This window comes from Dendrobates tinctorius, unplaced genomic scaffold (genome assembly GCF_039654945.1).
Source record: "Dendrobates tinctorius isolate UK_male_01 unplaced genomic scaffold, ASM3965494v1 ptg000008l, whole genome shotgun sequence".
Lineage (NCBI taxonomy): Eukaryota > Metazoa > Chordata > Amphibia > Anura > Dendrobatidae > Dendrobates > Dendrobates tinctorius.
The window spans coordinates 71,053,459-71,080,958 of record NW_027361676.1 but is presented as its reverse complement, the minus strand read 5'-3'; the positions used below and the strand labels follow the sequence as shown (position 1 = coordinate 71,080,958).

The following is a 27,500-nucleotide window of genomic DNA, read 5'->3' as shown; positions in this document are numbered from 1 at the left end:
GGACATGGGCTACAAGTGTCGCATTCCTTGTGTCAAGCCACACATGACCAATAGACAATGCCACAAGCATCTTACCTGGGCCAAGGAGAAAAAGAACTGGGCTGTTGCTCAGTGGTCGAAGGTGTTGTTTTCAGATGAAAGTAAAATTTGCATTTCATTTGGAAATCAACTTCCCAGAGTCCGGAGGAAGAGTGGAGAGACGCACAATCCAAGCTGCTTGAGGTCTAGTGTGAAGTTTCCACAATCAGTGTGTTCTGTCCTCACTGAATAAGGCAGACTTATTTGCAGCTATACAGATTAGCTAAACCGCTATACCGGGGTCCAGTAAGGAGACTAGGTTGTATCTGCGCTTTATTGACCGTGAATATATATTGATGCAGTGAAACTATAAACAAAAACATATATACACTCAGTCAGTAGGGGTACATTGGAATACATATATACATTATAAATCAACATCTGCACTACTAGCTGAGCAGGGAAAAACTAACTAAGCAGGCTAATAAGGGACAGAAATTAGATACAGGAAGCATGATTACATACCAGCGATGCGCTCACAAGGGGAGAAGAGAAATGAGATGCTTCCAGGATACAGGCTGAGGGAAAATGGAGAACTGGAGGGAAAATGGGGGCTTGACTAACCATAATCCTTTGCAAAGCTTATCAGAATGCATTGCGAACGGAGGGAAATGGGAAAATAAAAGTAAAAGACACAATAACACTGCGGTTATGAATCTGGTCAATAGATGGAGCCAGAAAACACTGAAAACATTCAACAAGCAGGTAATCAGGGATTCTGAATTAAATGTCGGAGACAGAACACTCCCCATCTGGCATCTAACTGATGTCAGTATTCTTTTTCTCCGAAGACAACAATAGGACCAGCTCAGCTCAGTTACTGGTCTGGAGAATGTCTTAAGTTCATTCCCTTTGGCCATCCTCAGTTCGACTTTGCAGACGTTGCCATCCTTACTCGGGAATGTTGCGGTCACTAGTCCAAGTGGCCACTGGTTCTGATGGGCTTGACAGTCTTTCACAAGGACGAGACTCATTGCTAAGGAAAGTAAAACAAACCCTAAACTATTCTTTAATTATATACACAGTAAAATTATTAAAATTGATGGTGTCGGCCCTTTAAAGAACAATGAGGGTGAAATCATAGAGAGCGATGTGGGAAAAGCAAATGTTTTAAATATTTTTTTCTCAACAGTGTTCACACAGGAAAAGGATTTGCCAGGGGAAATCCAGAGTGATAATGTAAACTCCCCATTAAGTATTACCTGCCTAACCCAGGAAGAAGTGCAGAACCGCCTTAGTAAGATTAAAATTGACAAATCACCATGCCCTGATGGCATTCACCCTCGGGTACTAAGGGAGTTAAGTAATGTGACAGACAGGCCTCTGTTCCTTGTATTTAAAGACTCTATAGAAACAGGGTCTGTTCCTTTTGATTGGCGGCAAGCAAATGTGGTACCAATATTCAAAAAGGGAACCTGGAAACTATAGGCCGGTAAGCTTAACATCTGTTGTGGGTAAAATTTTTGAAGGGTTTCTAAGGGATACCACTATGAAATATCTCAATGTTAATAAATGTTTAACTCCATATCAACATGGATTTATGAAGGATCGCTCCTGTCAGACTAACCTGATCAGCTTCTAAGAGGATGTAAGCTCTCAAATGGACCAAGGAGAATCATTGGATGTCATTTATCTCGACTTCTCTAAAGCATTTAACACTGTCCCACATAAAAGATTGGTAAGTAAGATGAGAAAGCTTGGGCTAGGGGAAAATGTGTGTAGATGGGTAGGTAGCTGGCTTAGTGATAGAAAACAAAGTGGTTATTAATGGTTCATACTCAGATTGGGCCAAGGTTACTAGTGGGGTACCACAGGGTTCTGTATTGGGCCTCCTACTATTTTAATATATTTATTAATGATCTAGTGGATGGCTTACACAGTAAAATATCAGTATTTGCAGATGATACAAAACTATGTAAGGTAGTTAACACAAAGGAGGACAGTTTGCAACTACAGACAGATTTGAGTAAATTGGAGAATTGGGCTGAAAAATGGCAAATGAGGTTTAACACAGATAAGTGTAAGGTTATGCACATGGGAAGGAGAAACAGATGCTACAATTACTTACTAAATGGGAAACTGCTGGGGAAATCAGACATGGAAAAAGACTTAGGCATCTTAGTCAATAAGAAGCTAAATTGGAGTGCCCAGTGTCAGGCAGCTGCCACCAAAGCAAATAGGGTCATGGGATGCATTAGAAGAGGTCTGGGGACACGAGATGAAAGCATAATTCTCACTCTGTACAAATCCCTCGTCAGACCACACTTGGAGTATTGTGTGCAATTTTGGACGCCGGTGCTCAAGAAAGACATTACTGAACTTGAAAGGGTTCAAAGGCGGGCTACTAAAATGATAAATGGAGTTGGTTCATTACAATACCCAGAAAGGTTATCAAAATTAGGTCTATTTACTCTAGAAAAGAGAAGACTTAGGGGAGACCTAATATATATGTGCAAGTACATCAGAGGGCAATACAGAGATCTCTCCAATGAACTGTTTGTACCAAGGACTGTGACAAGAACAAGGGGGCATTCTCTTCGTTTGGAGGAAAGACAATTTCTGCACCAGCATAGAAGAGGGTTCTTCACGTTAAGAGCAGTGAGGCTCTGGAATTCTCTTCCTGAGGAAGTGGTGATGGCCAACTCACTGAATGAATTTAAGAAAGGAATGGATGCTTTTCTTGTGAGTAACAGTATAGAAGGTTACAAATAACATAATATTATAGGTAGATGGTTGACCCAGCTTATGGGAAGGAATTTTTTTCCCTATGGAGAAAATTGGCTTCTACTCTGTGGGTTTTTTGCCTTCCCCAGGATCAACAATGCAGAATAGCTGCACTAAAAATAGGCTGAACTAGATGGACATAAGGTCTTCCTTCAGCCTTCAAAACTGTGTTACTAAGTTACTATATCAAAACTATGTTGCTAATCCTCAGATTAGACCTGGTAGATTGCCACTTCGTCTGTGGCTGCTGGGTAGACTAGTATTGCTTGCGCCACCTGTCCCAGAATGTGTTTGCAAGACTTTGTACCTGTCTCCATTGGCACTTGTAGAGGTCCTTAGCGTGGAATCCTCCTGGTGGGGCACTGGATAGTCCTGTTTTCTGGGTGAGGAGAGTAGCTGGAGTCATTGTATCAACTGTAGATACCTGAGGGCGGATTTCAGTATCTGAGTCCTCTCACTATTTCAAAAGTGTCTAGAAAACGTTCCTCGGTGTACAATAGTTTTGGTCCTGAGAGCCATGTTGTGCTTCCTAGTCGACTTGCATCAACTGCTCTAGTTGCACGATCTGCAAGATTTTGGTCCGTGAGAATGTAATGCCACTGTTTTGGATGAACTGATCTCCTAATGACGCCCCCCGATGAAGCAAGAAGCGAAACGCTCGTAGGGGTCCCGCTGTCCACATATTATATAGGTTGGTACTTCTTATTTTGAACTTTAGGCATTTGTTTATAAATCTGGCCATCTCCCCCCCTCACTTATTTATGCTATTCTTATACCAGCTGACAGTGTCACACACTGGTGGTTATTAGACCCCTATTTAATGATTACAATTTATTTTGCATCATATGCACTATGCACTTTATGGGAGATGTTATTTACCATTGCATTTAATAGATAATTGAGAGAAAGCATATGCACTACGCACTTTATGTGAGATGTTACTTACTATTGCATTTAAAAGATAATCGAGAGAAAGCCGATTATGTCACTGTTATCTGCCTGTATGTATGGATTAATATTAGTGCCTTGACCCTTATTCATATGTGGTAATTGGATGTCGCTGATTCCCTTATTTGTATTTATTGATACCTTCTATCTACATATTGTATTTATTGATACCTTCTATCTACATATTGTATTTTATTCTACTGAGTATAAATAAAAAATCTTATATTTTATTCATTGCTCTTGACTCCATTTTTTCTTTGGTTTGATCTCCTAATTCGTAGCACTCTGTTGTTGACATAAAGGTAGAATCGTCTAGTTTCATTGTGGATGTATCCAAGGACTACTTTGCTGTCTGAGTAGAACTTGGCTTGTGTCAGGTTGATGTCCATCTCAGATGCAATGAACTCTGCTAATTCTGCTGCTAAGTATGCAGCACAAAGCTAAGTTTGGCCTTCCCCATAACGAATCCAATGTGGCTTTGACATTTGGAGTCCACAGTTTTGAGATAGGCAACCATAGCAATTGCTTTGACAGAAGCATCAGCAAATACATACAGTCTTTGGCTTTGTATTTCTGTAGACGGGGGGTGTATGGTCTTGGCACATTCAGGTTGGAGAGGGCTGCTAAAGAGTTCTTCCATACTTCCCACTGGATTCTCTTATCAGGTGGCAGAGGTGAATCCCAGTCAGATGTTAAGTCTCTTAGTATGGCTTTGCCTTGTATAGTGACAGGAGCTGCAAAACCCAAGGCATCGTACAGGCTGTTGATGGTAGACAGGACACCTCTGCATGTGAAAGGCCTTTCTTCCTGGCCCACCTGAAAGGTAAAAGTGTCTGACTGTAGATTCCAGAGAAGCTCGAGGCTGCGTTGAATTTGTGTGGGGTCTGACCCCAGGTCCAGGTCTCTGAGACTGTTACACAAGTCTTGTGAAGGGAATTCTTTCATGAGTTCTTGGCTGTTTGAGGCTATTTTGTGAAGCCCGAGGTTAAAGCAAGCAAGCATCTCTTGGGCTCTCCTGAGAAGACTAATGGCAGTCTCATTTGAAGGCATGACTTTCAGACAGTCGTCAACATAAAAGTCCTTTTCTATGAATTGTCTGACATCTGATCCGTATTCTGTTTCTCCTTCTTGTGCTGAACTTTTGAGTACATAGATGGCAACTGCAGGTTAAGCACTATTGCCAAAGATGTGCACTCTCATGCGATACTCTGTGACCTCTTTAGTAGGATCATTGTCTCTGTACCAGAAGAATCTTAGGAAGTTCCTGTCTCTCTCTCACAAGGAAACAATGGAACATTTGCTGGATGTCAATGATGAAGGCAATGGAATCCTTACGGAAGCGCATAAGTACTCCCATCAGTTTGTTATTGAGGTCTGGTCCTGTCAGTAGAACATCAATCAGGGAGACATCATCAAACTTAGCACTGGAGTCAAACACCACTGTAATCTGGCCCGGTTTCTTGAGGTGGTATGCTCCAAACATGGGTAGGAACCAGCATTCTTCAGAGTCTTTGAGAGTGGGAGCTAGCTCTGCATGGCAGTTTTTTTAAATTCTTTGACATGAAGGAGAAAAAGTGATCTCTCATCTCTGGTTTCTTTTGCAGATTATGTTTGAGAGAGGAGAAACGTTTTAATGCTTGATTTCTGTTGTTCGGTAGATGTGGTCTGTGGGTTCTGAAGGAAAGAGATGCGACCCAGCTGTTGGTCTCATCTTTTACAAGTCCCTTGTCCATTACCTGTAAGAGCAACTTGTCCTCTACCGACATTGCTACTTCGTTGTATTGCTTAGTTCTCTGGACGACTGTGCACCCCAACTGATCCTCATAGCTTCCTGACATCATACTGCTGTCATGAGTAAAGTCTATTAGGCCTGTTTCACACTTCCGTTTTTGTGTCCGCCAAACGGATCCGTTTCCGTTTTTTTGACGGAAACTGATGCAAACGGATCCGTTTTTTTAAAAACGGATCCGTTTTTTTGACGGATCCACGGTAACCGTAATGGAAGTCTATGGGACAAAAAAAACGGATCCTGCAAAAAATGGCGGATCCGTTTTTTTACGGAAAACAACGGATTTTGACGGATTTGAAAAAACGGAAGTGTGAAACAGGCCTTAGATGATTGGGTAGTTGGATGCTGTGTGGTAGCTCCTTGACATGGAACTCGTTGCAAGGTTGAAACAGAGATGGGCGTCCTTTCTCCAGTGTATTTGTTAACATACTTGTCACAGAAGATGGGGCGTGCATATGTCTCAAGCAAACGTTTCCTATTATGACCCATCCTAGGTCTAGCTTTTGGGCATAGGGAGCATTGTGGAGTCCATTGATATGACATCTCACTTTATGGACCTGTAGGATATCTCTTCCCAACAACAGTATTATCTGAGCCTGATGGTCGAGTTCCAGTATAAGGTGTGCTATGCGTTTCAAGTGAGCATGATGGATTGCCACATCTGGCGTAGGGATTTCAGATCTATTGTCTGGGATCTGATTACACTCGATGACTGTAGGTAGTGGTAGGCAGAATTGTCCGTCTAAGGACTCAATTTGGTAGTCAGTGGCTTTTCTACCTGATGTTGTCACAGTACCTGCACATGTCTTTAATGAGTATGGGGTGCTTGGCCCTTTGATGTTGAATAGGTCAAGAATGTTGATCCTAGCCAAGGATCGATTACTTTGATCATCCAAGATAGCATACATTCTTACAGCTTTGTGTCTATGGCCCTTTGGGTACACTCTGACAAGGCATATTTTTGTACAGGACCTACTGTCTATTGCCCCTTTACAAACTTCAGTACATTGTGAAGTGATCTCTGGCGTAGCTGCATCAGTGCTCCTTTCCTCCGCGCCATGCTCACTGTCAGCTGGTGTGTTTTGTGTACTCTATGGAGCTGGGCCAGGGTGTAGAGCAGTGTTATGATCTGTGGTGCCGAGCATTTTACACTGACCTTACAATCCTTGTCGAGATGAGTTGTGGATGAGCAGCGCTTGTAGCAGATACCTTTCTCTTTCAGGAAGCTTCTGCGATCTGGCATAGATTTTCTTCTGAAGGCTCTGAATTTCAGGAGAGGATGAGGCTTCTGATGGAGGGCAGTGCTTGTCAGGTTCTTGTACCTTTGTCTCTGATTGAAAGCAGCCAGCAGACCTGTAATTGGAACTTGGAGAAGAAACGTATGTCTTGTACACTGCCACAGATGTTCTATGTGGATTTGCAGCTGGTGATGGTGTGGCATATGACATTGCAAAATCAAAGCTGGGATCATTTCTAATTGTCGCTTGTTCGTGTATAAAATCTATAAAAACGGAGAAGGGAAGGAATGGAACACTGTGTTTGTATTTGTACGTGGAACCACATGTGAGCCACCTCTCCTGTAGATTGTAGGGCAACTTTAAGACTATAGGGTTAACACATTTGGCTGTGTCAAGGAATGCAAGTCCTTGTAGGTCACCTTCACATTTGGCAACTAGGACTTCCTTTAGCAGGTCACTTAGTTCTCTAAGTTTCTGGAGACCTTTGTTAGATATTTTAGGAAAGTCATCGATTCTTTTGAAGAAGGCTCTCTCTATTACCTCTGCTGAGCCGTAACACTCATCCAGCCTCTTCCAGATCCCTTTGAGGCCGATTTGAGTGTGGTTTATATTAATGTCTCTGATCCTTACTGCGTGTTTGACTCTTCTAGGTATTTGACTAAGAGGTCTATCTCTTCCCTGTGTTGTAGCCCCAAGTCTCTAGTGACATTTTGGAAGGAAGCTTTCAAAGCTCTGCAACCTTCAGCGTGGTCAGTGAATTTCATGAGTCCCTTGGCAACCAGATCACATCGTGTGAAGAACTTACAAATTCTGTTGTGAACCGGTTGTCAGCAGAGTATACTGGTGATGGGTCACCCTGATAGTGATGTGAGGTGCGTTCATACCTGTTAATATCCTCAGGGTGGCACCAGCCGGTATCATATTGCTTTGGTCTGACGTGCGGTGTGTCAGCAAGGCAATTCACATTGGTTACCTGGTGAGGGGCAAGGTAGTCATTAGCAGAATTGTTTTGCTCCACATTTTCCTGGAGCTGAGCCTCATGATGACTCTCACTCGCTTCACTGGATGTGTCATGTTCTTGGTTATAGTTTGGATCAGGAAGTTCATTAACATACTGAGATGTGCGTTGAGGCGAATCTTGCAGTGGCAACTTCAGACTTGACGTACTGCTTTGGCTATGCAGCTCAGGGTTGTGCGTGGCTTCTAGCGATTCTGCTTCTGCTAGGGCTGCAGCAGCTTCTCTTTTTACTGCCAGGCTCTCTAAGGCGGCATCCACACATGCCTTCTCTAACTGCGTCTTTCTCTTGCTCATCTCTTTCTAAGCGTGACTTCTCTCTGTCTGTGTGACTTTCTCTCTTGATCTTCTAGGTGTGCTTTTTCTAATTTAATTTGCATCTCTTCTTCAGCATAGCTTGCTTGCATTTTGGCGGCTTCAGCATTTGCGCATGCAATGGCGACCGCGCTGCTGATGGATACAGTCTTTGAGGAGATGGAAGTAACAGATTTTGTCCTGTGTGATTTGTGGGACATGGTGTCTTGGGGGAATGCTTGGCTGTGCAGAGATTGATGTAGCTGCATTAAGTCTCTGTGTAGCTGGTGACTTGAATCTCACTAGGTGGATTTCTGCAGTTTCACTAGTTCCTGCAAGCTGAATGGAGGGCTGTCTTTTCCCTGGATTCCACTAGCAGGATGGCCGCTGTGTAACTGGCCTCTGCAGGATGGAAGACTCTTCTTTCTCCGAGTTCCCACTAGCTGGATAGCCGCTGTTTATTCGGTCGTCCATGACAGCACCACCTGAGAGAGGGGATCCGCCCTTTAGGAACAGGAAACCTACAGATACAAAAAGGGTGGCACCTCTCCCACGCATCAGTTGGTTTCCTGTTCCTAGAGGACAGGACTCTCTACAGATCGTCCGTCAGGATCATCATGGAATACCCAGGCCGGCTGACCGACCCAGGTAGCGAGGGGGTCTCCTACCTCGGTCAGTGCGGGGTCCCTGGAAGCGCCACGGTGGGGCCGGGTAGGTCACCACGGCAGTGGACGAAGCAGGTGGAGCAAGGGTCCGGTGGATGCAGTCTCCAGAGCCAGCACCTGGTAGGTATGCCCCGGTGCGCTTCCCCAGGCCCGGTCCTCCGGGTCAGTGCTGTCTCCTGGCCGGGCTCATGGCGGCGGGCGCGGGGGGTGCTGGCACTCCGGGCGGGCCTGCGCGGCTCCTTCGCGCGCGCTCCCGCAGGGCTCTGTGAGCGGCGGAAGTGACGCGGCGGAAGGGGCGGAGCGATAGCGCCGATACCGGAAGTCGGGTGCCGGCGGCCTCCGGCGCGCGCCGCGGGTGCATGCCGGTCCGGGGGTCGCGCGGCGACCCGGCGAAGGCGAGGGGGGCCGGAGCATGGGGAGGGAACGCAAATGCCGGGGGGTGGTGCTAGGACAGTATGCCTGCTGACCCGGACAGGAGGCCATATAAGGCAGATGGGGACGCCGCTGGGGTGCTTCTGAAGGCCCCAGCAATGGAGACGTCGGAAGCCCCCTTAGTCCAGCAGGACGAGACGCAGGAACACCCGCAGAAACAGGCGAGTGGCCAGCAGAAGAGACAGAAACGAACCAGCGACCAGAGCCGCGAAAGTTCCTCCAGAAAGGACCCCCCCTGCCTCCCTCCGTGATCCGGTACCTGCCTCATCTGCATGGGTAAGAGATCTCCGTGAATGTACCCTGATGCAGTGTTCCTTTATGTTTTTTTTCAGGGGAAGAAGGTTACGGGAAAACAGAAACACAGGGAATGTGCCCTCTGTAGTTCCCCCCTACCAGATGGCCACCCTAAAAAATTATGCCAGCCATGCATACGGCAGACGGTAGGAGTTATTAAGGACAGGGAGTCCAGGGGTAGATTGTCAGGCCCTTATACTCTCCCCTGTTTATGCAGGTAGCGGAAGAGACACCTGACTTCACTTCAAACCTGAGAGACATGATCAGGGCAGAAATGAAAGCTTTACCTCAAAGAGAACCTTCTAGGAGAAGAGAGGCTAGTGGTTCAGGCTCGGAGGCCTCAGTCGCCCCTGGGAAGGGGGACAATTCCTCGGACTCCTCGGCCTCCTCGTCGTCTTCCTCGGATGAAGACTCTAGCCGGTTCTGCTTCCCCTTAGACCAGATGGACAAATTAGTGAAAGCTATATGGTCCACCATGGGGGTAGCGGACAAAAAACAGGAGCTCTCAGCACAGGACATTATGTTCGGGGGGTTGGACCCCAAAAAACGTAAAGCCTTTCCATTAAACGAAAAGGTTCAGAGCCTAATTGATAGAGAATGGAAGAGACCGGAAAAAAGGGGCTCCATGCCACCAGCCTTTAAGCGGAGATACCCCTTCGAGGACCCGGTAGTAAATAGATGGGATAAAGCCCCGAAACTAGATGCTGCAGTAGCCAAAGCATCTAAAAAATCCGCCATACCATTTGACGATATGGCCTCCCTGAAAGATCCGTTAGATAAGAAAGCGGATTCTTTCCTTAAAGGGACATGGGAGATGTCAGCAGGCGCGTTAAGACCAGCGGTAGCTGCCACCTGTACAGCCAGATCCATGATGGTCTGGCTAGATCAACTAGATTCCGAACTAAGAGATGGAGCTTCAAGATCATCTATTCGGAAAAATTTACCCATCATTCAGAATGCCGCAGCGTTTTTAGCCGATGCTTCTGCAGACTCTGCAAGAATGGCGGCAAAAGCCGCAGGTCTGTCTAATGCAGCGCGAAGAGCGCTCTGGTTAAAATGCTGGCCAGAAGATATTCAAACCCGGTCCCGTCTCTGTTCCATTCCCTGCGAGGGGGAGTACCTATTCGGTCCCGTCTTGGACGAATTGTTGGAGAAAGCTGGAGATGACAAAAAGAAATTTCCCAGTCTCCCGAACCCCTCGTACAGACGTCCCTTCGCCAGGAAAGGGGTTTTCCGGAGAAGGCCGTCCAGAGATCAGGGCAGATGGGATGATAAAAAAAGGAAAGGTACAGGATTCATGTTTGGGGGAGGGCACCAGGAAGGTCCAGCTCGGGACACGAAAAAGCCACCCCAATGACTAGTGGCCCCGGTATGAGGGAGACTAGCTGCCTTCTACCCATCCTGGTCTCTGATCTCCAATAGCAGCTGGATATTGGGGATAATAGCCGTGGGACTACGACTAGAGTTTTCTAGGGTTCCCCTTGATCAATTTAAAATCACCCCACTCAGGTCATCTGCGGCAGAACAAGCTGCCCTGGAAGCCGAGGTTCATATCCTGTGCGCTAAGAAAGTCCTGATAGAGGTTCCAGAGGAAGAATGGGGGAAGGGATTCTACTCCCCTCTGTTCCTGGTCCGCAAACCGGACAGCTCCTTTAGGACAATAATTAACCTTAAAGCCCTCAACAAATTTTTGGTCATACGTCCCTTTAAGATGGAAACGATTAAATCTGCAATAAAATTGCTGTTCCAAAATTGCTTCATGGTGGTGTTAGATTTAAAAGACGCATACTACCATATACCCATCCATGCAGGCCATCAGCGGTTCCTCAGAGTGGCGGTTCATTTGGATGGGTCAATTCGACATTTCCAATATGCGGCCCTCCCTTTTGGAGTGGCAGTCGCTCCCCGAGTGTTTACTAAGGTGATAGCGGAGGTCATGGCCCATCTACGTGAATCAAACATTCTGGTGATCCCCTACCTGGACGATTTTCTTATTGTAGGTAAAACGGCGAACCATTGTTTACAACAGCTACAAAAGGCAATGTCTGCCCTAGAACGGTTAGGATGGTTGCTGAACGTCAAAAAGTCCCGGTTGCAGCCAATGAAAGTCCAGCAATTTTTGGGCCTAACCCTGGATTCTGAAAAACAGGAATGCCGTCTGCCTCCGGACAAGCTTGTTCGCCTCCATTATCAGATCCTGAACGCCTCCAATAACCCCACCATGTCCCTCAGAAAAGCCATGTCCCTTCTAGGCTCTCTCTCGGCCTGTATCCCGGCAGTCCAGTGGGCCCAGTTTCATGCAAGGAAACTACAGAGCGAGGTCTTATTACATCAAAAAGTCCTTGGAGGTTACTTGGAGGGTCAGCTAACCTTATCCCGTAACACAAGGGAGTCCCTAGAGTGGTGGTTACACAAGGATAACTTATTAAAAGGGGTGCCCTGGGAGTATAACGTAACCCGCATAGTCACCACGGATGCTAGTCCTTACGGTTGGGGAGCTCATATGGGTGAAATTTTAGTCCAGGACCGATGGCAACATCATCAGTTAGGAATGTCATCTAACCTAAAAGAATTAACGGCAGTAGAACAGGCAGCTAAAAAGCTCCTTGTGTATCTACAGGGCCATCATGTGCGAGTGTTCTCCGACAATCAGGTCACCGTGGCATACATCAATCGCCAAGGCGGGACTCGTTCCAGACCCCTGATGTTGGTAGCAGAACGGTTGTTCCATCTAGCAGAACAATACTTCCTATCTTTAACAGCATTGCATATAAAAGGAAAAGACAACATCACGGCAGACTTTTTAAGCCGCAATCGGCTAAAGCAAGGGGAATGGTCTTTAAACACCTCCATATTCAAACTGATTGTTCAAAAGTGGGGATATCCAGAGGTAGACCTATTCGCCACCAGAGACAACACTCAATTGGAACAATTCTGCTCCCTGAATCCCAGAGAAAATCCTCTGGCGGTAGATGCTTTCCTGATAAACTGGGACTTCAAACTAGCCTACGCCTTCCCTCCCCTATCTCTTCTACCCCTAGTGATGAGGAAAATCAGGAAAGACAGAGCAAGGGTGATAGTTATCGCTCCGTTTTGGCCCAGGAGAGCATGGTTCTCATGCCTCAGGACCATGTCGGTGTCCGATCCTTGGGTTCTGCCGGACATCCCGGATCTCCTGTCCCAGGGCCCAGTCTTCCATCCTCAGGTGGCTGGCCTTCATCTGACGGCGTGGAGTTTGAACGGTCATTATTAGAAGAAAAGGGTTTCTCCACAGACCTAATTAACACCCTTCTAAAAAGTAGGAAAATCATTACAAAAAAATTTACGTCAGGATTTGGAAAAAATTCCTTCAAAACTCAGAAGTAATCGCTGGGGATTCAGCACCTATAATGCAGATATTAGAGTTCCTACAAAAAGGTCTAGACATGGGACTCTCTACCAGTACCCTTAAAGTACAAGTGTCAGCCTTGGGGGCTCTGTTTAGCTGCAACATTGCTGGTAATTATTGGATAAGCAGATTCATTAAGGCAGCAGGTAGATCCAGGCCAATAATGAAGGATAGGTTTATGCCGTGGGACTTGAACCTAGTCCTCACTGCTATGACAGAGACTCCATTCGAACCTATCTCGTCGGCTTCCCTAAAAATCCTGTCCCTCAAGGTAGCCTTCCTGGTAGCTCTGACATCAGCTCGCAGAATAAGCGATATTCAGGCCTTATCTAGGTGTCCTCCTTATTTACAGTTTAAAGAGGATAGGGTAATACTCAGACCTGATCCAGCGTACTTGCCAAAGGTAGTTTCTAGTTTCCATAGGACGCAGGAGATAGTTCTGCCATCCTTCCTCCCTAATCCAACTAATGAGAAGGAAAGGAAACTACACACCCTGGATGTCAGGAGAGGCCTCATAGAATATCTGTCAGTCACTGATCCCTGGAAGAAAGATAATGCCCTATTTATCTCTCATCAAGGCCCCAGAAAAGGTTGTAGAGCATCAAAAAATACACTAGCCAGATGGATTAGAGAGGCGATTGCAATAGCATACACATCAAAGGGCAGGTCGCCACCCGGAAAGCTGAGGGCGCATTCCACCAGGGCAATGGCAACCTCATGGGCCGAAAGATCAGAAGTCTCCATCGACCAGATATGTAAGGCGGCTACTTGGTCCTCTCCGAGCACCTTTTATAGTCATTATAGGCTAGACCTAGGTGCTTCCACAGACCTCTCTTTTGGTATAAGGGTGCTGCAGGCTGTAGTCCCTCCCTAAAACTGATATTACTCTCTGTAAATCTCTCAGGTGGTGCTGTCATGGACGACCGAATAAAGTCTTAGTTACTCACCGGTTAACGGTATTTTTCGGAGTCCATGACAGCACCCGTATATTCCCTCCCTTTAGTTTAATTGGGGTGTGCACGTCTTTTTTTCTTGTATATACTCACTGGTGATAAAAGTTATAATTGTAAAGAATACTGTACATAAATCATGCATTAACCTTGGAAGTCCTCTTGTGCTCTGTAATCCAACTGATGCGTGGGAGAGGTGCCACCCTTTTTGTATCTGTAGGTTTCCTGTTCCTAAAGGGCGGATCCCCTCTCTCAGGTGGTGCTGTCATGGACTCCGAAAAATACCGTTAACCGGTGAGTAACTAAGACTTTCACTGCAGTCCTGCAAGATGAAAGGCTCTTCTCTCTGTATTCCCACTAGCTAGAGGGCCACTGTTTCACTGTTCTGTCCTCACTAAATGAAGCAGAATTCATATAGCTTATACAGGCAGCGAAACCGCTATACCGGGGTCCAATAAGGAGACTGTAGGTTGAATCTATGCTTTATTGAACCTGATGTTATATTGATGCAGTGAAACTATAAACAAAAACATATATACACTCAGTCAGTAGGGGTACATTGGAATACATATATACATTATAAATCAACATCTGCACTACTAGCTGAGCAGGGAACAACTAACTAAGCAGGCTAATAAGGGACAGAAATTAGATACAGGAAGCATGATTACATAACAGTGATGCGCTCACAAGGGGAGAAGAGAAATGAGATGCTTCCAGGATGCAGGCTGAGGGAAAATGGAGAACTGGAGGGAAAATGGGGACTGGACTAACCATAATCCTTTGCAAAGCTTACCAGAGTGCATTGCAAATGGAGGGAAATGGGAAAATGAAAGTAAAACACACAATAACACTGCAGTTATGAATCTGGTCAATAGATGGAGCCAGAAAACACTGAAAACATTCAACAAGCAGATAATCAGGGATTCTGAATTAAATGTCGGAGACAGAACACAGTGATGGTTTGGGGAGCCATGTTATCTGCTAGTGTAGGTCCACTGTGTTTCATCAAGACCAAAGTCCAGTGCAGCCGTCTACCAGGAAATTTTAGAGCACTTCATGCTTCCCTCTGCCGACAAGCTTTTTAGAGATGGAAATTTCATTCTCCAGCAGGACTTGGCACCTGTTCACACTGGCAAAATACCAATTCCTGGTTTAAAAACAACAGTATCACTGTGCATGATTGGCCAGCAAACTCACCTGACCTTAACCCCATAGAGAATCTATGGTGTATTGTCAAGAGGAAGATGAGAGACACCAGACCCAACAATGCAGACGAGCTGAATGCTGCTATCAAAGCAACCTGAGCTTCCATAACACCTAAGCAGTGCCACAGGCTGATCGCCTCCATGTCACGCTGCATTGATGCATAAATTGATGGAAAAGGAGCCCCGACCAAGTATTGAGTGCATTTACTGAACATACATTTCAGTAGGCCAAGCTGGTGTTATAAAGTATTCTAATTTACTGAGATAATGACTTTTGAGTATCATTGGCTGTAAGCCATAATCATCAGCAGAAATAAACACTTGAAATAGATCATGCTGTTTTCACTGACTCTATGTAATATGAGTTTCACTTTTTGCATTGAAGAACTGAAATAAATTAACTTTTTGATGATATTCTAATTTTGTGAGACGCACCTGCATCATATGAATTACTAACACACTACTTTTTTGGTAGAAATTATGTCACTGTCTGCCAAAGATATATATTTCATGGAGTGTGAACAGGTTATAATAAAAACGAGGTCTGGACAACACAATTAGGAAACATACTCGAAAAAGACCTCAATATAGGAGTATGTGACAGGTAAAACAACTGCAATACATAAGATAATGCTGATCCTCTGTCTTTTTCCACAATCCATTGTTGTTTGCAACAGAAAGGTCAGAACAAGGAGGCGTTATTCTTAGCTGCGTATGAAAAATGTAGGCGGTTTGTAAAAGGAGGACAAAGAGCAGAAAACCATGAAGTCCTAAGCAAAGAAATCTGAATTGTCATTTTCCATGATTGTTCCTTGGTGTTTCTTCCTGTAAGTAATGTTTCTGTACATATTCTCAGTAGTGTCATAAATGCAGAATATTCAACTATATGAACTTGCAACTACTAACCATTAGGCAAGTAGACAGCATGAATTTTAACAGGAACGGTAATACTGTCTTCATCTTTATGCGCACATAGGCATCCTGGGAACATTGCAAGCAGTAAACTGCCTCCCTGTTTACATAATGCACAGGAAATGGGACATGAATTGTCCAGACAGTTCCCGTCGCACACCTAAAAACAGTGCTAGGAGAATGGTCTCCACTGAACAGTCGTTTCCTCACCATATGGAGCAGAGCTAATACGTATTGAAGAAAAAATCATTTTAGTGCGGCTGTTCATTACAATTCTTATGGGCAACACTTATTGCATTTGTTTTAATGCATAAATAGATCACCCACCCGTCCTGAAGTGGGGGATACAGTATAGATCCTACACACTCATTAAGCATAAATTCAGATATGGCACATTTTTTGCACACACATTTTCTATGCTGAATATTATTTCCATCCATGTGAATGGGGTTCATTCTGCCGATATAAGAGCCACTCCAAGAGCTTTCTGCAACAAATCTGTTACATGTGAACATATCCCAATACTGACTATTTTCAGTATTGACTATTTTTAAATGATTTAGCATTATTTTTCAATATGCATTGCTCAGTTTTGCCATGAACGTTAATTCAATTTTTTATACTCACCTGATAAATTCCCTCCTTCTCCAGGTTCCTTCCAGTCTTCGAGAACTGTTCTGCACTAATGATGAACTGACGGCACATGTGACAATAGGCCAATAACACTAGGTCTAACATTAAGCCATTTTCTAACATCGGTTACTGGACAAATTGACTCCTCTAGGATGGAGTTTTACCTTAAAGCAATTTCTCTACCTACCGTAACTGATCCATTTTTGATTCCCCAATTAATAAATTAATATGTGATCTATGAAAAATATTCAGAATTGAGAGTCCTCAGTGGTTGATACCTTTTAATGGCAAAGGCTGGAGTCACACACAATGATTAAAAAATCGGTCCGATTTTTACGGTACGAAATCGCACAAAGGTTTCTTGTCCAGGGATCCGTCTGTCATCCGAATTTTCGGCGATGAACCGATTTTATTCGCATCTAAGCATCCAATGCCTGATGCTCTTTCCTGTTGACCTGGAGAAGTCTTGCGATTTTATCACAAGTCACACATCTGGTCCGTTTGTAATCCGAATTTTAATCGCACCCATAGACTTGCATTGGCGAGTCCGATCCGAAAATCGGTGACAATCGCAGCATGCTGCGATTGTCTCGGTCCGAGGAAACGTTCCGAAAAAAAATCGGATGATGGGAGCTGCCCCATAGAATAACATTGGGACGAATGCAATGCGATTTTTTTTATCGCATTGCATTCTTCCGATTTTTTCGCTAGTGTGACTCCGGCCTAACTGAAAAGATGGTAACAAATTGCAAGCTTTCAATACTACTCAGGTCTCTTCATCAGGCAACGACTACTACTGGCTTATACGGTACAAAGATATACATATTTCCTGTATGTGATCTATGTTCACTTTCGTTGTTGACACTAGTTTCCCGAGTCTCAATGCTGCAAAATGCATGTGTAAAAGCAGACCTAAACAGGCGAGTTTCAAAATCCTTGCAAACAACTGCTAATGCTAAACATAAAACATTTAATAAATTTAACGTAACTGAACAGTTTTGCATGACATTTCCTATAACCCTTTAACAATTGTTTTATTGTGAAAAAATTACTAAAAGTTTTACTTGACAATTTTAAAAAGAAAGATATCCCAGCTAACTCTTAGGCTGTGTTCACACACAGCGTTTTGTTAGCGGTATTTTTAGCGGATTTTCCAATAAAACCGCTAAAAATAAGCTTCCCATTCATTTCTATGCATTTTGCACTTTTTGCGCATACTGATGCATTTTTTTACCGCAAAAAAAAGCTTCACGGTAAAAAACGCAGCATGCTCATTAATTTCACGGATTTTTCTGCGTTTCTGGCTATTTCTATGCGTCTTGAAAATGCGCGAAAAAAACACATAAAAACCGCGCATTTTTTTGCGCAGAAAAAAACGCGCGGTTTCTGGGAAGGGAGTCAGGTTTTTCAGCAGAAATTTTCTGCTACGTGTGCACATAGCCTTACGCTACGGCTGAATACGACAAACCTTCCATAATTAATGACTCTGCAAATTGTAATGCAGACTCACCTCTCGATTCAGAGTGATCAAAGTTATTCCTAGAACAAAACTTGATCCAATGGAACCATGCAAAAATAAGGAATTACTCTGATATTAAATCCCATAGATCAGTCGGGTAGGTACTGTAGCTCCTGTGACCACAACTGGCAGCAGCTGATTAAACCCTTAACCCCAGCAGCTTTTTTCAGTTTTGCGTTTTCGTTTTTTGCTCCCCTCCTTCCCAGAGCCATAACTTTTTTATTTTTCCATGTGAGGCCTTATTTTTTGCGGGACGAGTTGTACTTTTGAACGACACCATTGGTTTTACCATGTCGTGTACTTGAAAACCGGGAAAAAAATTCCAAGTGTGGTGAAATTGCAAAAAACAAGTGCAACTCACACTTGTTTTGTGCTTGGCTTTTTTGCTAGGTTCTGTAGGGTCGGTGGGCCTGACTGGGGGGGTGGTCCCTCTTTTACCGCGCAGAGACGTAACAGAGACAATTTGGAGGCAGGTTTCGGGTGCAACAGGTCCAAGTTTTATTCTCTCGCCGTCCACCTGACGGCCTCTCAGCACACCGCAATTCTCTTCAAGGCCCTCCGATTACAATACACATTACACTCCGTACTCTTCACCAGGGACGTACATGTACGTACCGTCCCTTTCCGCTTATTGACGCTCCTGACAGGTCCGTCACTGTGGCCGCCTTAGGCCCGTAAACCAACAGTAATTTTACTGGTCAGACATCTTCCTCATTACGGTATGTTTTATCTCTGTGCCTCGTCTATATTGCGGTCTTCATGTCAGGACCACCCCCCTGACTTTCTCTCTCCTCAGTCCCCCTGGCTGGGTTTTCCTCACAGTGCCACAACTGTCACAGTGTCCTCGTCACTTGAGCTCCCCCTGGGGACTGGAACTTTCTGGAACCCTCCTGTCAAATTTATATCTTTCCCGGTTCCCTCTAACTCCGCCCCCCATGACCAACGGTTTCTTAAGCCCTAAGCTGATGTCAAGTCCCATGCTCACACTCCTCCCTGCCCTCTAATGGTCAACCCAAGGTACTGCACGTCCACTACACTTTCCTAGCTGTTTCACCACTGTAATAACTGACACCTGTCTAAACTGTGCAAACCTTCCTTTCTCTATTCTGACAAGTCCGTCAGGTCACCTTCCCTACAGTTCACTAAATGCTAAAGCTGACCTGCCATTCTCCAGGTAATTACAAGTTCATAGACACCAAACATGTCTAGGTTCTTTTTTATCTACGGTAAGTGGTGAAAAAAAATTCCAAGCTTTGCTAAAAAAATAAAAATAAAAATTGCATCATTTTCTAATACCCATAGCATCTCCATTTTTCGTGATCTCAGGTTGGTTGAGGGCTTATTTTATGCGTGAGGGGCTACTGTTTTTAATTATACTATTTTGGTGCTGATACGATTTTTTGATCGCCCATTATTGCATTTTAATGCAATGTCGTGGTGACCCAAAAAAAACACAATTCTTACGTTTTGACTTTTTTTCTCGCCACGCCATTTAGCGATCAGGTTAATCCCTTTTTTATTGATTGGGTGATTCTGAATGCAGCGATACCAAATATGTGTATGTTTGATTTGATTTTTGTTTTATTTTGAATGGGGCGAAAAAAGGGTGATTTTAACTTTTATATTTTTTTAATTTTTTTTATATTTTTAAACACTTTTTTTAACTTTTGCCATGATTCAATAGTCTCCATAGGAAACTAGAAGCTGGCACAAATCGATCGGCTCTGCTACATAGAGGCGATGGTCAGATTGCCTCTATGTAGTAGAATTGCTGACTTGCTATGAGCGCCGACCACTGGGTGGTGCTCACAGCAATCCGGCATTGACAACCATAGAGGTCTCCAGGAGACCTCGGGTTGTCATGCCGACACCGGTGACTCGCGATCATCTGACTAGGTCACCAAAGTGTGTACTTCCGGCGCGATTGCCGGAAGCGCCATTTAAATGCCGCTGTCAGCGTTTGACAGTGGCATTTAACTAGTTAATAGTCGCAGGTGGAACGCCATTCCACTCGCGGCTATTGTGGGCACATGTCAGCTGTTCAAAACAGCTAACATGTCCTGGGAAAAATGTGGGCTCACTGCTGGAGCCCATATCAAAGGGAGGGAGTCCGACATCGGCGTAAATATATGCCCACTGACAGTGAGAAAGGGCATTTTTCATTAGCTAATTTTTGCTGAAGGATAATGTAGCCTTCAACCAGATGTTTAGCTCTAGGCAATTAAAAACCAGACTTCTTATAATTATTGTAGCCCATTTATTATTTGAAGACAATGTATTAATTACAAATACTATCCCTTGGTTGTTTGAGTTAATTAGGATTCTAATGTCAGCGTTTGACAGTGGCATTTAACTAGTTAATAGTCGCAGGTGGAACGCCATTCCACTCGCGGCTATTGTGGGCACATGTCAGCTGTTCAAAACAGCTAACATGTCCTGGGAAAAATGTGGGCTCACTGCTGGAGCCCATATCAAAGGGAGGGAGTCCGACATCGGCGTAAATATATGCCCACTGACAGTGAGAAAGGGCATTTTTCATTAGCTAATTTTTGCTGAAGGATAATGTAGCCTTCAACCAGATGTTTAGCTCTAGGCAATTAAAAACCAGACTTCTTATAATTATTGTAGCCCATTTATTATTTGAAGACAATGTATTAATTACAAATACTATCCCTTGGTTGTTTGAGTTAATTAGGATTCTCCTATTCCTTAAAGAAGAACCCCAAAGAACTAACGCTGCTAAAGTGGAGAATAGGTCTAAGACTGGCAGATTTCTTGATACCTTGTTTAAAACCCAAGGTTTTGGCCATCTCTTTGCTGACCAATGGTTATTGTAAGAAGCCCCATAACCAACTTCCTCATTACACTCCAGAATTAATGAGAGAGAATCAGCTGAGACTAATTCTGTCTGCCAACATGACTTGCCATTGTATTTAATCAAGAATTCGAACTATACTTCCATGTCTTCTTTGAGCTCCCTGACCAATCTTATGCATGCTCTTGGAGAGGGATATCCTTTTGTGGAATCACAAAGGGGCCTGGAGGAGAATCTTCCCATTGGGATTATTTTTAAGGCAAAATTTAACAAACCTAATAAAGATTAGAGCTCTTTTAAAAGGTAATTTTTTTCTCTACCTTAAAATAATGCTAGCATATCTCATAGTTTTCAATTTTGTTTCAAAAGGAAGGCTGCATTCCATTTTTTTGGAATCACTTAACCCCTTACCTACAATGGACGTGATATTCCGTCCAGGGCTGCCAATAGGAATTTCGGGGCCCCATACTGGTAAAATTTTCAGGGCCCCCTTGAGACTCCGCCCAGGCTCCACCCCAGCCCCGCCTTCACCCCTCGAACTATCCAAAGTCCCGCCGCTATCGCTTGGAAAAACTCCACTTCTTACCAATCACACATTAACAGTTCCCATCACCAGATTACACATATAGCCTGCAGCTTTTGTTTTGGCCAAAAGATTTTGTAAGTCGCCACCATAACACGGTAGCCTCTTTTGGCTGTGCCCTAAACTACTGTAACTTATTAAATATTGTTAAAATATGTGATACAAATTAGGTATATTTTTATTTTTCAATTTTTAAAATGACCAATAATATCACATACAAGGGAAAAATACCACTGCACCATGTCCAGACCACATAGTGACCTATAATACCACACAGAAGGAACAAATACCGCCAGACCATGACCAGACCATATATTACCACTACAGTGACCGAATAATATCACATACAAGGGACAAATACCACCGCACCATGACCAGACCACATATTACCACCACAGTGACTGAATACTACAATACTGATCAGTAGTAAAAAAAAACATGATACTATCACCATAAGTGCCATTATACACAGGAGATCTGTACTTAGTATGCAGTGTCTGTGTATAGGTAATACAGTGATCAATGACATTATACACAGGGCCTCTATACAGTGTATAGTGTCAGTGTATAGGTAACACATTAACTCACCAGTGACGTCTCTAGGTGAAGTCCTTCATCTTTGTTTTTCATCTTTCATCCAGCACAGACCGCCATCACATCTTCCAGCCAGGGCTCGTCTCTGCAGGAAATAACACAGTTACCTAGAGCTCCACTTGCAAAACACATGACTTATTTTTCCCAACTTCTACATTACATCACATGAAGAAAAAAAGGTGACATAGTGTCGCTCTACAGAGTAACAGTACCTCCCCCCATTTAAAACAGTATACTCAAAAGATAAAATAAATACATCACTACAGTAATAATATCCCTTAATTAGACCCTGTGGTAATAATATCCCCCATCATAGCCCCCGTGTGTCTCATTCCTGGCTTCAGCCATACGTTCTCCCATCTCACCCTCATAAGTATCTATTCTGCCCCATATGATCTCCCCATCCTGCCCCATCTGTCTCCATCGTATCCATCCTGCCCCATGATCCTGCACGATCTGTCTCCAACCCTGCCCCATCTGTCTCCAATCCTGCCCCCAGTGTCTCCAGTCATGCCCCCATGTCTTTGATCCTACCCCTGTGTCTCCAATCATGCCCCGTATCTCATTCTGCCCCTTCCTGTGTCTCACTGTCACATTCTGCCCCCATCGTGTCCAGCATTCTGCTCCCATCGTGTCCAGCATTCTGCTCCCATCGTGTCCAGCATTCTGCCCAATCGTGTCCAGCATTCTGCCCCATCGTATCCAGCATTCTTCCCCATTGTGTCCAGCAATCTGCCTCATTGTGCCCAGCATTCTGCCCCCATCATGACCAGCAATCTGCCCCCATTGTGACCAGCAATCTGCCCCCATTGTGACCAGCAATCTGCCCCCATTGTGACCAGCAATCTGCCCCCATTGTGACCAGCAATCTGCCCCCATTGTGACCAGCAATCTGCCCCATCGTGACCAGCAATCTGCCCCATCGTGCCCAGCATTCTACCCCATTGTGTCCAGCATTCTGCCCCATTGTGTCCAGCATTCTGCCCCCATAGTCACCAGCATTCTGCCCCATCGTGTCCAGCATTCTGCCCCATCGTGTCCAGCATTCTGCCCCCATCGTCACCAGCATTCTGCTCCCATCGTCATCAGCATTCTGCTCCCATCGTCATCAGCATTCTGCCCCCATAGTGTCCAGCATTCTGCCCCCATCGTCACCAGTATTCTGCCCCCATAGTGTCCAGCATTCTGCCCCATCGTCACCAGCATTCTGCCCCCATAGTGTCCAGCATTCTGCCCCATCGTTACCAGCATTCTGCCCCCATCGTCACCAGCATTCTGCCCCATCGTGTCCAGCATTCTGCTCCCATAGTGTCCAGCATTCTGCACCCATAGTGTCCAGCATTCTGCCCCATCATGTCCAGCATTCTTCCCCCATTGTCACCGACATTCTGCCCCATCGTGTCCAGCATTCTGCCCCCATAGTGTCCAGCATTCTGCCCCATCGTCACCAGCATTCTGCCCCCCATAGTGTCCAGCATTCAGCCCCCATAGTGTCCAGCATTCTGCCCCATCGTGACCAGCAATCTGCCCCCATTGTGACCAGCAATCTGCCCCATCATGTTCAGCAATCTACCCCATCGTGCCCAGCATTCTGCCCCATCGTACCCAGCATTCTGCCCCATCGTGTCCAGCATTCTGCCCCATCGTGTCCAGCATTCTGCTCCATCGTGTCCAGCATTCTGCCCCATCGTGTCCAGCATTCTGCCCCCATCGTGTCCAGCATTCTGCCCCCATCGTGTCCAGCATTCTGCCCCATCGTGTCCAGCATTCTGCCCCATCGTCACCAGCATTCTGCCCCATCGTCACCAGCATTCTGCCCCCATCGTCACCAGCATTCTGCCCCCATCGTCACCAGCATTCTGCCCCCATCGTCACCAGCATTCTGCCCCCATCGTCACCAGCATTCTGCCCCCATAGTGTCCAGCATTCTGCCCCCATAGTGTCCAGCATTCTGCCCCCATAGTGTCCAGCATTCTGCCCCCATAGTGTCCAGCATTCTGCCCCCATCGTCACCAGCATTCTGCCCCATCGTCACCAGCATTCTTCCCCCATCGTCACCAGCATTCTGCCCCCATAGTGTCCAGCATTCTGCCCCATCGTCACCAGCATTCTGCCCCCATTGTCACCAGCATGCTGCCCCCATAATGTCCAGCATTCTGCCCCCATAATGTCCAGCATTCTGCCCCCATAATGTCCAGCATTCTGCCCCAATCGTGTCCAGCATTCTGCCCCCATCGTCACCAGCATTCTGCACCCATACTGTCCAGCATTCTGCCATCTGCCCCGGGCCCCCCGCTCTCAATAAATGAAAAAAAAAAACACAAGCTCTTCTTACCTGGCCGCGGTCCAGCGGCGAAGCTCCGGGCGTCCCTCCATGCAGAAGCGCGCGCTCGCCGGCGACTGACAATGACGTCAGACGCCGGCGAAGTGCGCGCTGCGGTGGACGTCAGCTGCCAGCCTCTGATTGGCTGGCGGCTGTTAACTATTGACGTGCGGGCCCGCATGTCAATAGCGATCATCTGCCGCAGCGCCGAGGGCCTGGGTTAGCGTGCCAGTAGGGCCCGGTGAGCAGAGGAGACCGGGCCCGATGCGGGCCCCCTCTGCCCACCGGGCCCCATACGCCAGTCAGGGCAGTAATGCCCTGATGGCGGCCCTGATTCCGTCCATGTGACCCAGGACCTAATTACCATGGACGGAATATTACGTCCCAGCGATCAGCGGCGCCCACGTGGTGAGCGCCGCTGATCGCGGCTGGGTGTCAGCTGATTATAACAGCTGACACCCGGCACAATGTGTCAGGGGCGGTCACGGACCGCCCCCGACACGTTAACCCCTTGTACGCCGCGATCAAACGCGATTGCGGTGTATCGGGGGTTAAAGGGAAGCATCGGCAGGGAGGGGGCTCCCTCCTTGCTTCCCTGAGCCCCCCACGGCAGCGCAATATGCAGCGCTGCTGCGGGGGTCTCTTTCCCTACAGGCCCCCGGATCCAAGATGGCGACGGGGGCCTTCGGGGGACTGTAGGGAGCTGACTTCCTCACTGCCTGCAAAGCGCAGGCATGAGGAAGTCTGCAGAAGTGCCTGTGACAGATTGCTGATCTGTCACAGTGATCTGTGATGTGACAGATCAGCGATCTGTCACAGGACAGTGATGTCCCACCTGGGACAAGGTAATAAAGTAAAAAAAAAAAAAAAGTGTTAAAAATAATTAAAAAAAAAAAAATATTCCCCAATAAATCCATTTTTTCAAAATAAAAAAAAAAAACAATAAAAGTACACACATATTTGGTATCGCCGCGTCCGTAGCGACCCGTCCTATAAAACTCTCCCATTAGTTAACCCCTTTAGCGAACCCCTTAAAAAATAAAAATAAAAAACAAAGCAAAAAATAATGATTTATTATCATACCACCGAACAAAAAGTGCAATAATGCGCGATCAAAAAGACGCATATAAATATCCATGGTAAGTTATAGCTCGCAGAATAAAGCGATACAAAAATAATAATTTTTTATATAAAAGTGTTTTCATTGCAAAAAACCGACAAAACATAAAAAAACGACCTAAATGAGTTATAGCTGTAACTGTACTGACCCGAAGAATAAAACCGCTTTATCAATTTTACCGCACGCGGAACGGTGTAAATGCACCCCCCAAAAGATATTCATGAAACGCTGGTTTTTGTTCATTCTGCGTCCCAAATATCGGAATAAAAAGCGATCAAAAAATGTCACGTGCCCGAAAATGGTACCAATGAAAACGTCAACTCGTCCCGCAAAAAATAAGACCTAACATGACTCGGTGGGTCAAAATACGGAAAAATTATAGCTCACAATATGTGGTGATGCAAAAACTATTTTTACAATAAAAAGCGTCTTTTAGCGTCTGACAGCCGCCAAACATAAAAACCGCCATAAATAGTAAATCAAACCCCCCGTTATCACCCCCTTAGTTAGGGAAAAATAATAAAATTAAAAGAAAATGTATTTATTTCCATTTTCCCATTAGGGTTAGGGCTAGGGTTGGGGCTAGGGCTCAGATTAGGGTTAGGGGTGTGTTGGGGTTAGGGTTGAAGTTATAATTGGGGGGTTTCCACTGTTTGGGCACGTCAGGTGCTCTCCAAAGGCAACTTGGCGTCTGATCTCAATTCCAGCCAATTCTGCGTTGAAAAAGTCAAATGGTGCTCCTTCCCTTCCAAGCTCTGCCATGCGCCCAAGCAGTGTTTTACCCCCACATATGGGGTATCAGCCTACTCAGGACAAATTACAAAACAACTTTTGGGGTCCAATTTCTCCTGTTACCCTTAGGAAAATAAAAAATTGGGGGCAAAAATATCATTTTTGCGGAAAAAAATGATTTTTTTATTTTCACGCCCAGGCGTTATAAACTTCTGTGAAGCACTTGGGGGTTCAAAGTGCTCACCACACATCTAGATAAGTTCCGTGGGGGGTTTAGTTTCCAAAATGGGGTCACTTGTGGGGAGTTTCAATAGTTTAGGTACATCAGGGGCTCTCCAAACGCACATGACACCCGCAGACCAATCCATCAAAGTCTGCATTCCAAAACGTCACTACTTCCCTTCCGAGCCCCGACGTGTGCCCATACAGTAGTTTTCTCCCACATATGAGGTATCAGCATACTCAGGACAAATTGGACAACTTTTGGCGTCCAATTTCTCCTGTTACCCTTGGGAAAATAAAAAAATTGGAGACTGATCATGTTTGTGGAAAAAATACGATTTTTTTTATTTTCATGCCTGGGCATTATAAACTTCTGTGAAGCCCTTGGGGGTTCAAAGTGCTCACCACACATCTAGATAAGTTCCTCAGGGGGTCTAGATTTCAAAATGGGGTCATTTGTGGGGGGTTTCCACTGTTTAGGTACATTAGGGGCTCTCCAAAGGCAACATGACACCCGCAGACCATTTCATCAAAGTCTGCATTCCAAAACGTCACTACTTCCCTTCCGAGCCTCGATGTCCCCATACAGTAGTTTTCTCCCACATATGGGGTGTCAGCGTACTCAGGACAAATTGGACAACAACTTTTGGGGTCCAATTTCTCCTGTTACCCTTGGGAAAATAAAAAAAAATGGGGACTAAAAGATGATGTTTGTGGAAAAAATACGATTTTTTTATTTTCACGCCCGGGCATTATAAACTTCTGTGAAGCACTGGGGGGTTCAAAGTGCTCACCACACATCTAGATAAGTTCCTTGGGGGGTCTAGTTTCCAAAATGGTGTCATTTGTGGGGGGTTTCTACTGTTTTGGTACATCAGGGGCTTTCCAAACGCGACATGGTGTCCGATCTCAATTCCAGCCAAAAACGTCAAATGGTGCTGCTTCCCTTCCGAGCTCTGCCATGCGCCCAAATAGTGGTTTACCCCCACATGTGCGGTATCAGCGCACTCAGGACAAATTGCAC

General features: G+C 45.3%; 1 protein-coding gene across 4 annotated transcripts in view; it reads left to right on the top strand.

Moving 5' to 3' along the window:
* The first annotated feature begins 15,739 nt into the window (after positions 1–15,739).
* The window catches only part of LOC141092337 (caspase-3-like), an 82,890-nt gene continuing 71,129 nt past the window's right edge, over positions 15,740–27,500 (top strand). Inside the window, exon 1 of one of the 4 annotated variants that reach the window (XM_073578408.1) lies at positions 15,740–15,850. Coding sequence is in view for 1 of the 4 variants with exons in the window: in XM_073578399.1 (XP_073434500.1) it covers positions 15,825–15,850 (26 nt within the window). In the remaining 3 variants the exon portion in view is untranslated. The remainder of the gene's footprint in view (positions 15,851–27,500) is intronic. The other 3 variants (XM_073578399.1, XM_073578415.1, XM_073578420.1) reach the window with 3 other exon arrangements.